This window comes from Lemur catta, chromosome 13 (genome assembly GCF_020740605.2).
Source record: "Lemur catta isolate mLemCat1 chromosome 13, mLemCat1.pri, whole genome shotgun sequence".
Taxonomy (NCBI): Eukaryota; Metazoa; Chordata; class Mammalia; order Primates; family Lemuridae; genus Lemur; species Lemur catta.
In genome coordinates, this window is record NC_059140.1 from 63,134,703 (window position 1) to 63,145,702 (window position 11,000).

The 11,000-nt window shown below is 38.8% G+C and overlaps 1 protein-coding gene across 3 annotated transcripts in view; it reads left to right on the top strand.

Moving 5' to 3' along the window:
• NEK5 (NIMA related kinase 5) overlaps nucleotides 1-9,754 on the top strand; it is a 48,093-nt gene extending 38,339 nt beyond the window's left edge. For 2 of the 3 annotated variants that reach the window (XM_045567293.1, XM_045567295.1), the window contains exons 20-23: nucleotides 707-802; nucleotides 2,138-2,287; nucleotides 5,280-5,394; nucleotides 8,872-9,754. In XM_045567293.1, the coding sequence (XP_045423249.1) occupies nucleotides 707-802; nucleotides 2,138-2,287; nucleotides 5,280-5,394; nucleotides 8,872-9,046 (536 nt within the window). In that variant the 3' untranslated portion in view covers nucleotides 9,047-9,754. The remainder of the gene's footprint in view (nucleotides 1-706; nucleotides 803-2,137; nucleotides 2,288-5,279; nucleotides 5,395-8,871) is intronic. The other variant, XM_045567294.1, reaches the window with a different exon arrangement.
• The last annotated feature ends 1,246 nt before the right edge of the window (nucleotides 9,755-11,000 follow it).

Consider the following 11,000-nt stretch of genomic DNA (forward strand, 5'->3'; position numbering starts at 1 on the left):
AGCAACCTAAAAGTCCAGCAAAAAAGAATTAGCTACATTACAATACATTCATGAGACAGAATACTGTGTTTGCTTTAAAATGGTTGTACAGAAGAATATTTAATGGCCTGGATATGACATGTAGCTGATTGAAAAAAGCAAGTTATGAGAGGGTAGGTGGTATGTGGCCGAATTTTTGTTTCAAAACAGAGCAAAAACTATATGGAGGGGAAAAATTGAAATTTTAATAGTCTCTGGAAAGTGAGATTATAGGTGATTTTTATTTTCTTCTACTTATCAGATTTTAAATTTTTCTATAGTGAAAACATAGTAATAAAAAGATAATACAAGTTATTTTTTTAATTAAGAAAATGGAACAGATTGCATTTCTGCAGAAACTGATTCAAGTAAAATTTCTCATAGATGCCTCAAGGAATTTGTCCATTTGTGTCACTAATATTTCCTTAGCATTTAGCTATATGGGCTACTCAATCAAACGTTAATAATAAAAGTCTAGCAATTTTACACCTGTTTATAATTTCGGTCTTACAACTTATGATCTATCTTAGAACGAGGGTGGTCATTTTCTGGTCTGAACTTACTAGCTGATAGATCTCTGGGTTCCTAAGAACTGTTTGGTGCAGTTAGTCAACACTTTAGCTGCTGTTGAATTAACGAGTTATTTCCTTACACTCGGGGTTTTCCACACACAATGCTGTTGCTGCAGAAAACAGGAGGCAGTGGGATAGAGGAGCACCTCAGACTCTGCTGCAGATGATGGCAGTGGCCGACGTCACCTCCACCTGTTCCACCATGCCCGATGGTGAGTCTGTGTTCAGTTAGCATCAGTCATCAGCAAGGGAAGGGAAGACTGAGGCCCCGACATGGCTGTGTTGCTCACTCTGATGTGACAGTCCTGCTTCTCAGTACAATCCCTGTAGATTTTGTATCAAACACCTTTCAAAGACATTGTTTTGGTTTCTCCCTACCCCAGAGAGACTTGCCTGCTAATTATCCTAGACCAATCACCACCCTAGCCACCAGATGTAAAGGAAGACAAATCCAGAACGCCACGTTCTTCAAAGTGAGGGAGAATGCACAAGGAAGGGCAGGCGACTTGATTTACCTTCCAATGCCAGCTCAACAACTCCCTTGCTATTTTGCAGAGGGTCATTTTTTATCACCAATAAAATTAGAATTAAAAGAAGAGCTGGGCCAGGTGCCGTGGCTCACACCTGTAATCCCACTGCTTTGGAAGGTCGAGACAGAAGGTGAAGCCAGGAGTTCAAGATCAGCCTGGGCAATATAGTGAGACCCTATCTCAACAAAACAAAAAATAGAAAAATTAGCCAGGCGTGGTGGCGCGCATCTGTAGTTTCAGCTACTTGGAAGGCTGAGGCAAGGAGGATCACTTGGGCCCAGGAATTTGAAGTTACAGTAAACTGTGATCATGCCACACTGCACTCCAGCCTGGGCGATAGAGTGAGACCCTGTCTCTAAAAAGAAAGAATAGAAAACAAAAAAGAAAAGAAAAGGAATAGCTATGCCTACAAAATTTAGAGAGCTAACAGTGCAAAGATACATATAAGTTGTTGTGTAAGCCAATGCACTCTTTAAATGTTAGGAATGTTTAGGATATGATGATATTTTCAACCTAAATTCCTTTGTTTCAATTTGAAATTCTGACATTGCCTTTCCTTAGAGAGCTCATAGCAACCTCCCACCTCTGGGTGTTATTTTCATAGGTGGTAAAGATTTTTATTACTTATTTCCTATGTTCCTCTTGATAACATGGGGCTGAGAGAGCTAAAATGTATACCTGTACCTGTGATGAAAGTTGAAATATGTCAGTATATCACTGAAATTAGTAATGGTAGGTGTGTGAATTGACTTATAATTCAATCAGACAATGGAGGGAAAACCCAACTTGGAGTAGGTAAGTAGAATAGAAAATTTATCGCACCATAAAAGCCGGTTTACAAAGCAATAAATAACTCTTCTACCCATGAGCTATATGACAATAAGTCACTAAACTTTTCTATATCTCAGTTCTTTATTAATAAAATGAGAAGTGAGATTAGGTTACCTCTAAGGTTCTAACATTCTGTAATCTTGTAAAAACTCAAATAAAGGAGCATTTTTATTTTCTATAACAAAGTTTCCTCTTCAGATGGCCAAGTTATTGTGATCGAAGGCATTCCAGAAAATAGAAAACAGTGGCGGCATGAGGCACCAGAAACTTTGATGAGTGTTTTGGCTGCAGCACATCTAACGAATAGCTCATTTTCTGCCAATGAGGGAGAATTTGGTATGTAGTTTATTTTTAACAACATGACCAGTCCCCAGAGGAATTTCGTCAAAGATTTGCAAATGCAGAAAGGGGATAAAAATACCTTCAGCCTGGAGAGAGAATTGGGAGGGTGTCTAGCCCTTTCAGACACTGATTTGCTTTGTCCAAGCCTGTTCCAAAAGCTACTAACAAAAGACGTGATCTTCCAAAGAGAGTGGTGTAATGTTCTTTAATGTAATCAGCTGACAACTGATGAAAAGTTAAGTAAGTGGGACTAGTGGCTTTGTAGCTGAAGATCTACTATTGCTTAGCTCTACCTGACACAGTCAGTTTATTTCTGACAGCTATTCAGTGGACTCAAATTACTATCCTATGGGCAATAAAAATATATCATAATATAGTTTGAGGGTTTTTTTTTTTTTTTTGGTCTCCAATTTTTAACAAGATTCTGCTTTTATTTACTTTAAGAGAAGCCAACCGTCATTTTCTAAAGTTCTAGGGAATTCACATCACAATGGGAATTTGGTTCTGTCAGGTATTCAGGTAGGAAGTGCCACAAGAAAAGCCACTGCAGGCAGGCAGAGATTCAACAAGCATCTGCATAGGTGTGAGGCTTGGGGCCTTGCTTTGTGGAGATGTGAGGCAAAAGGAGATAAACTAAAAAACTAGGTAGTCACAGAGACTGATAAATAGCACTACAAAAATATATATACAATGTTAGCCACACATGGTGGTGCATGCCTGTAGTCCCACCTACTCAGGAGGGTGAGGCAGGAGGATCGGTTGAGCCAGGAGTTGGAGACTGCAGTGAGCTATGATCGAACCACTGCACTCCAGCCAGGGGGACATTGAGACCCCGTCTCTAAACTATATATATATATATATATATATATATATATATATGTGTGTATGTATGTATATATATAAATATCAAGAATAATGCAAGAAGGGTACCTAAATAATTACTGAAGAGTGGGTCAGCTAGTTTGTGAAGCTCAAGAAAGGGGGAATCTGAAATTCCAGCTGTCTAGTTGACTCTTAAAAAATGTACAGGGTTTTGTTGAGACGAGCATTTTAGGTGGGGAGGACCATGTGAAGAATGGACTTGCAGAGGGCAGATGGGTGCTGGCAACTGAGAAGGCCAGTTTGACTGAAATCTAGGAGCAGTAGAAGGGGCCAGAGTCCCCGTGAAGTCCTTTGGTGTTACTACTTATCTCCATGGACACACTGTTGTTTCAAACTTAGGAGGAGAGAGACAGAAAGGCAGAGATGCTGCCTTCTGTCATCGTTCCAGTACCTTCTAACTGCTGCAGTGTAATTGGCTGCCCCCTGCTATCTGGGGGTAAAGCATCATGTGTAAGGGGTGGAGTGGAGGAAGCTCTGGGCCTGCGTGGCCTCATCTGTGCTTTCCTGTCATGTTTTCTCCCCACTTTCCCCCTACCCTACCAGACTGGGCTTTGCAAAGATGTCTGGAATGTAGTAGATTCTGAATAAGTGGTTTTTGAATGAATGAGAGAAAGCCTGTAACTTCATTGATATGCTTCTGTTTGATCCAAAAAAATTCTAATAAGCTTTCTCGAAGTCCTCAAGTTTGTCTACTGTCTCCTTGTCTTTTCTCTGTTAGCTGCCTCTGAGAATTACACATTCAGTCTATTAATGAAATACTATTAGATCTGCAGAGGAAAAAGGGAGAGCTTTAGTTTCTTTTAAAAACAATCCGCAGACTGGGGAGGCACAGCCTTCAGTACAAGTGAAAGTGTGCTCCCCAAAGGACAAAGGGAGGCTTGGCTTAAATAGGGAAAGTTCTTGCCCTGGTTCTCAATCAGGCCCATTTATGCAAATGAAGGATTCAAACTTGTTCAGTCCTGATTGGTCAAAATAGTCCAGCCTGATTAGGTGGTGTCCAAGCCCCAAACCAGAAGTCTCTGTCCGATGTTTCTTTCAAATGGCCATTGGGGGCTGGGGCTGGGGGCTTCCAGCCACCGTTTATCTCAGCACCAGCAACAGGAGCTGGTTTGGCTTGATTGCAGAAAGGGAGGTCCTATGACACTTCTACAACACCTGAGAACAACACAGAGTATGTGACTGCTCCCTCACCCAGCCATAGCTGCCCGGTTCATTTAACCTTTCTGTGCCTCAGTTTCCTGAAATACACCAATTCTGAGATGCACCCTCCACCCCTTTTTAATGTTTCTGAAGTTGGGATGCAGCATACAGTACATGGTGTTAGTCTTGACATATGTCATGCCTGGGCCCCAGTTAACATTAACACTTGTAGAATGGGTGTCAGTGGGTAGAGATTTTCTTCCTGGTGACTAAAGTGAAACACTCTTTTAATCCCTAGTAACCAGATAGTTGTAGATTATGTATGGGAGAGGTATATTATGGTAGATTGCAAAAATAATCATAGTTCTTTACTCTTCCTTTGTATCCATTCTCTTTGTGATACAACTTTGTAGCTCCATCATTAAGTAGAGTTTTTCCCTTACCCTCTTGAAAGTGGACTGGCCATGTGATTTCCTTAGGCCAGTAGAATGCAATGGAAGTGGTAGTGTGCTAGGTCTGCATGTTCAAGGAGCCTTGTGAGCTTCTGCTCTTTCTTTTGGAACCTGTCCAGCTCTCAAGTAGCCTGAGTTGACCTGCTAGAACGTGAGAGACCATGTGGAGCAGAGGTAAGCCATCCCAAGTTAGGCAATCCTAGACCAGCAAGCCCCCAGCTAGGCTGGCACGTGATTGCACATGTATGAGAGGACTCATACATGTCTCTTCCTCTGTGCTTCCTCTCATCCCACTTCTTTTTCTTGTCTGGTTGCGTTGCCTACTACCTTCAGGACAATGCCAAATAGTTGAGTATCAGTTGTCATCCCTGTCTTATTCTCTGTTTTAGTGGAAATGATTAAAAGGTTTTACCCTTATGGTTGACATTCACTATAGAATTTTTGGTATATACTCCTCATTGGGTGTATAGGCTGGGATGCGTTAGTATCTCTCTCTGTCATTTTGTTAACAGTGGGAACATTAAGACAATGGCTTCCTAAAGAAGAAGAGGAAGGGAAGGTGGATATGGCCCCTGGCATTGAAGTAGATGAGGAACAACTGGATCCAAGATCTGATGATGATGATACGTAAGTAGGTCATGTGCAGATACTGAAATCAAGCACTGGTAGAAAGTTAAAATGCTGTTGTTGACAGAGAAGATAGCCCATAGAAACCTAGCTAAGGTTCTTCTCCAATTCTTCAATACATTGTTTTATATATTTGCAGCACTGATATTCTGTCTTAATTACTCCGGCTTTGTCATACGTTTTGATATCTGGTAAGCCTAGTACCCACACGTTCTTTTAGTCTCCACACCTTTTTCTTCAGAATTATCTTAGCCATTGTTGCCGGTTACTCATCGTATACATCTTTGCATACTCTTTTTTTTTTTTTTTTTTGAGACAGAGTCTCACTCTGTTGCCTGGGCTAGATTGCCGTGGCGTCAGCCTAGCTCACAGCAACCTCGAACTCCTGGGCTCAAGCGATCCTTCTGCCTCAGCCTCCCAAGTAGCTGGGACTACAGGCATGTGCCACCATGCCCGGCTAATTTTTTCTATATATATTTTTAGTTGTCCAGCTAATTTCTTTTTTTTTATTTTTTAGTAGAGACGGGGTCTCGCTCTTGCTCAGGCTGGTCTCGAACTCTTGAGTCTCAGCCTCCCAGAGTGCTAGGAAGCTTAAACTTTTTTTGTTAAAGTGTTCTGTAGTCTTTTTTTTTTTCCCCTTTATCACTTCCTAATAGAGGTGTATGAAAATCTGCAACTATGTTTGTGATTTTTATGATTTCTCCTCATAATTCTATCTCTTTTCCAATATACTTTAAATACATAGAAGCCATGTTCTAATGTATGATTGTTATATTAATTTGGTAAAGTGTCCCTTTAATGGTGTTTGCCTTAAATTCTATTTTGTCTGTTACTGATATTACTATTCCAACTTCTATAATTCTTCATTTTATATTATTTTTATGACATGTATTTTTCTATTCTTTTATTTTCATTATGATGTTTTTTTTTTATTTCAGCATATTATGGGAGTATAAAAGTTTAGGTTACGTATATTGCCCTTGCCCCCCCCAATCAGAGCTTCAAGCATGTCCATCCCCTAGATGGTGTGCATCGCACTCATTATGTATGTACACACCCACCCCCTCCCCCCCATGATGTATTTTTTATAATGTGCATGTAGCTGGTTGATGTGCTCCTGGTCATGTGATAATGTCTTTTAATTAGCTTAATTTAGTAAAATTCATTGTAATTGCTGACATATTAGAGTTTCACTCTACCATATCATTTTGGTTTTCTGTTTACTATCCTTTCTCATTTGGTTTTTTCCCCTTTTTTCCTAGCCTTTTGCTAGGCTGACAAACTTTTCTATACTACTTTTTTCCCTCTATTCTAATTTTGAGTATATAGATTATATTTCTTTTCTTTTAATGGTTACCTTTTATACACTACCTACAAATTGATCTAACAAATTCCAAAGTTGCTCAATATTTCTTCCTTCCTCCCAAATGTGATAAGCACAATCTAAATAACCACTGAAACTCTTGCATTCTGATATTTTTTTTGTCTAGAATTATAATTTTACTTAAAAACTTTTTTTATTGTGGAAAACTTCAAACATATGGTAAAAGTGGAGAGAAGAGCATAATGAACCCTTTTGTATCCATGATCCAGCTTTATAAACATTGTTTATTCTATCCCCACATTCTACCTTTTTTTGTAAGTAGAATATTTTAAGTTTCAGACATCAAATCGTTAAATCCAATTTTACCATTTTTAAAACAAAAATTTATATATATTTTATTCTATATAGTGATGTAATATATATTATTCCCAAGCTTAACTCAATTTGCCAACATAGTTTATTTTCTGAACTTGCCACTTTTTTCCTATCCCATCCTTTCCCGCTGGTTTCATTTTTCTTCTTGCTGATGTATATCCTTTAATAATACTTTATGATAGGTCAGTGGGTGGTAAGCTTTCTTATTCTTTGCATATCAAAAATTATTTTTATTTTGTCTTTAATTGTTAGCAGTAATTTTGCTGGGCACACAATTTTAGGTTGACAATTATTTTTCTCCTGGCCTCTGTTATTGTGGATGAGAAATCTGCTTTCATCTAATTGTTTTTCTTTTATAGACATGCTAACTTTCTCCCTGATACTTTTATAATTTGCTTTTTATCTTTGTGTTCTTATGTTTTATGATAGTGTGCCTAGGTCTGGAAATCACTTTTACCCTGCTTGCTTCACTTTCTTTTAAGAATCCATGACTTTCTTTAGTTCTGGAAAATTTTTATATTTGCTGTTCTTATTTCCTCCATTTTGGTCCTCTAATGAGATATAATTTGGAGCTTCTCAATCTGTGCTTAATAATACCTAATTGTGCTTTCATATTTTTTATTCTCTTTGTCCCATTCCAGATGTTTTTTGTTTGTTTGTTTTGTTTTTTTTGAGACAGGGTCTCATTCCGTGGCTCAGGCTAGAGTGCAATGGCGTCAGCCTGGCTCACAGCACTTCCAACTCCTGGGCTCAAGTGATCCTCCTGCCTCAGCCTCCTGAGTAGCTGGGACCAGAGGTGCACAGCACCAAGCCTGGCATCTACTGTCTTTTTAGTGTCTATTACCTTCTTTCCCTCAGCATGTAAACATGCCCAAATCTCTCCCATCTTATGAAGCCAAAAAAACCATTGCCCCCAGGTTCTCTAGATAACACTGATCTTCTCAGAGCCAGGCTCTCTGAAGGAGGAGTTTTAATTTAAGCTCACTGGCACCATTTTTTTCCCTCCCATTTCTTTCTCAACCCATGGTACACTGGTAGAATTCCTCTGAAATAGACTCTCTATGGACTGTTACCTTGAAAATTGCCAAATAAGATCATCATTTAGTCCTCATCTTATTTGACTGCTCCCTTGGCTCCCATGATACACATTTTCTTGGCTCTTATCACCTCTGACTCAGTCCCCTTCACCTGCCACGTAAATATTAGTGATCTTTGGATTGTTTTCTTGGTCTCCTGCCCTCTTCCCTTCTAAAAACACTAATGTTGTAGTTCTTAGACACAATTTCATTTCCTGGTTTTGCTAATTAGTAGCTGTGAAAACTTGGACACACTTTTTCACCCCTTTGAGTTTTGGTATCTGTGATGATGATAATGTCTACCTCAAAGTGTTGTCAGTAGTAGATGAAATATAGTATGTGTAAGTGCCCTAGGACAGTGACAGGCGTGCAGTAAAGGTTGAACATATGGCAACTGTTTCCCCTTTTCTTCTTTCTTCCTCTCCTCTTAATCATACCAGTGATATTAAGCATAAGATGGATATTAGTAAGTATACTGAAAGGTGTTTAACACAAACGCAACTAAACAGAAGACTGATCCTCCCAAGCTTGGTTGTTTATCACCTTTAGAAAAACCAGGCTGATATAATAAATAATTTATTACTTGAGTGAAAATGCAACTTTCATGTTGCTCAAGTGGGGATGGGGAGTGAAAAGGGAAACTAGTTTTCATATGTATTCTTCAGTGCTTTCACATCACAATGTTAATTTTTACTATTTCAGAAATTTTGAAGAATCTGAAGATGAGTTGAGAGATGAAGTAGTAGAATCCCTAGAAAAACTTGCTACTTCCAAAGAGGAAGAAAAAGGAGAAGAGGCCTCTGGTTCCTGTAAGGTCTCTGAAAAGTCAGGAGAGAGAGAGGGGAGAAGCATCCTGAAATCTGAAGAATTAAAATAAGGTTTGGAGGATATTTTGACTCCATCTAATGACCAAACTTGTCATTGTTGATGAAGATCAAGGAACATGAACAACCAGTCAAAATAGACAAGTGTGATTATTGTACTTTTTCTTAAATAAGTTAATATCCATTAACTATAGTATTTTTTTGAGTACAGTCATAAATGTCCATTTATTGTAAAGGTTTTCTAGTAATCCCAAGGATTTATTAATTTTTCTTTCAATTTAGACAATAGAACCAACTTTTAAGTGTAGAAATTATTATTTCTACTTTAAAGCTTTTGTTAAGAAATCTTTTAGATAATATATGTCGTACACAGAATAATGTGGCTCAAACACCCGCCTCCAAAAGACATCACATCCTAATCTTCAGAATTTGTGAATATGTGTTGTTACATGGCAAAGAGGAATTAAGGCTGCCGATGGAATTAAGTTTGCTAATTAGCTGACTTTAATATAGGGAGGGTCCTTAAAAATGGAAGAGGAAGGCAAAAGAGAAAACCAGGGAGAAGGCAGCGTGAAAAGGACTGAGGCTGATGTTGCTGGCTTTGAAGATGGAGGACGAGGCCACAAGCTAAAGAACGCAGGCAGAGAATCTGGGAAAGGCAAAGAAATAGCTTCTTCTCTAAAGCCTGCAGAAGGAACACAGCTCTCCTAACACCTTGATTTCAGCCTAGTCAGATCCATTTCAGACTTCTGACCTGCAGAGCTGTAAGATAATAAATTTGTGTTGTTTTAACTAAGTCTGTGATAATTTGTTAGGATGGCAATAGAAAACTAATACAATATACAGATTCATTCATTCAAAATAATGAATCTGCCATTTTATAAAACTGTGATTTTGAATTTCTTTTATTTTTATTTTTATTTATTTATTTTGAGACAGAGTCTCACTCTGTTGCCCGGGCTAGAGTGCCGTGGCGTCAGCCTAGCTCATAGCAACCTCAAACTCCTGGGCTCAAGCGATCCTCCTGCCTCAGCCTCCCGAGTAGCTGGGACTACAGGTATGCGCTACTATGCCCGGCTAATTTTTCTATATATATTTTTAGCTGTCCATATAATTTCTTTCTTTCTTTCTTTTTTTTTTTTAGTAGAGATGGGGTCTCACTCTTGCTCAGACTGGTTTCAGACTCCTGAGCTCAAACAATCCGCCCGCCTCGGCCTCCCAGAGTGCTAGGATTACAGGCGTGAGCCACCGTGCCTGGCCATGAATTTAACTTATATCTTATATTGAATACACTTTTTTTGAAGCTAATGTTGACACTCATGTAAGGCAAGTGAGCAAAGTGAGGAATAATGCATGCCATGTTAATTATGTACTAAATAACCGTTTTATTATGTTTTATTGAACTGTTTTCTAATAGTTTCAAGTGTATAGGTTGTAAACTTCTTGAGGGCATGGAATATATTTGGTTACATCTTATGATGGTCTTTTTAGATACAGTTAGTAGCATAGTGCCAGAAATATTTTGAATTAATAAATGCTAATACATCTTCTTGTTAACACTGTAAACTCTGTGAGGCAGGAAACAAGACTTAAACTTTTTTTTGTATGGATCATATCCCAATGTTGAACATATGCCTGGAGCTTAACAGATGTTTCCTCAAATCCTAGGGGGTGTGTCTGCTGCTGGGAAGGAGAGGGTGGTTATATTTCAAGGTTGTAGAATTCTGCCTGAAATATTTGCTCTATGATAAAACAAAAACTGAAATGGCACATTGATACATTGTTAAGCTAAGAAAACAAAGATGCGGAGGGGTTGGTCAGATTATTTCTAGGTTCTGCTTAGTATTTACAGTTGGTATAATTTTTATTAAATGCGGGGAATGTGGCCAAGCACAGTGGTTCACACCTGTAATCCTAGCACTCTGGGAGCTGGAGATGAGAGGATCACGTGAGCTCAGGAGTTTGAGACCAGCCTGAGCAAGATCCAGACACCACCTGTACTAAAAA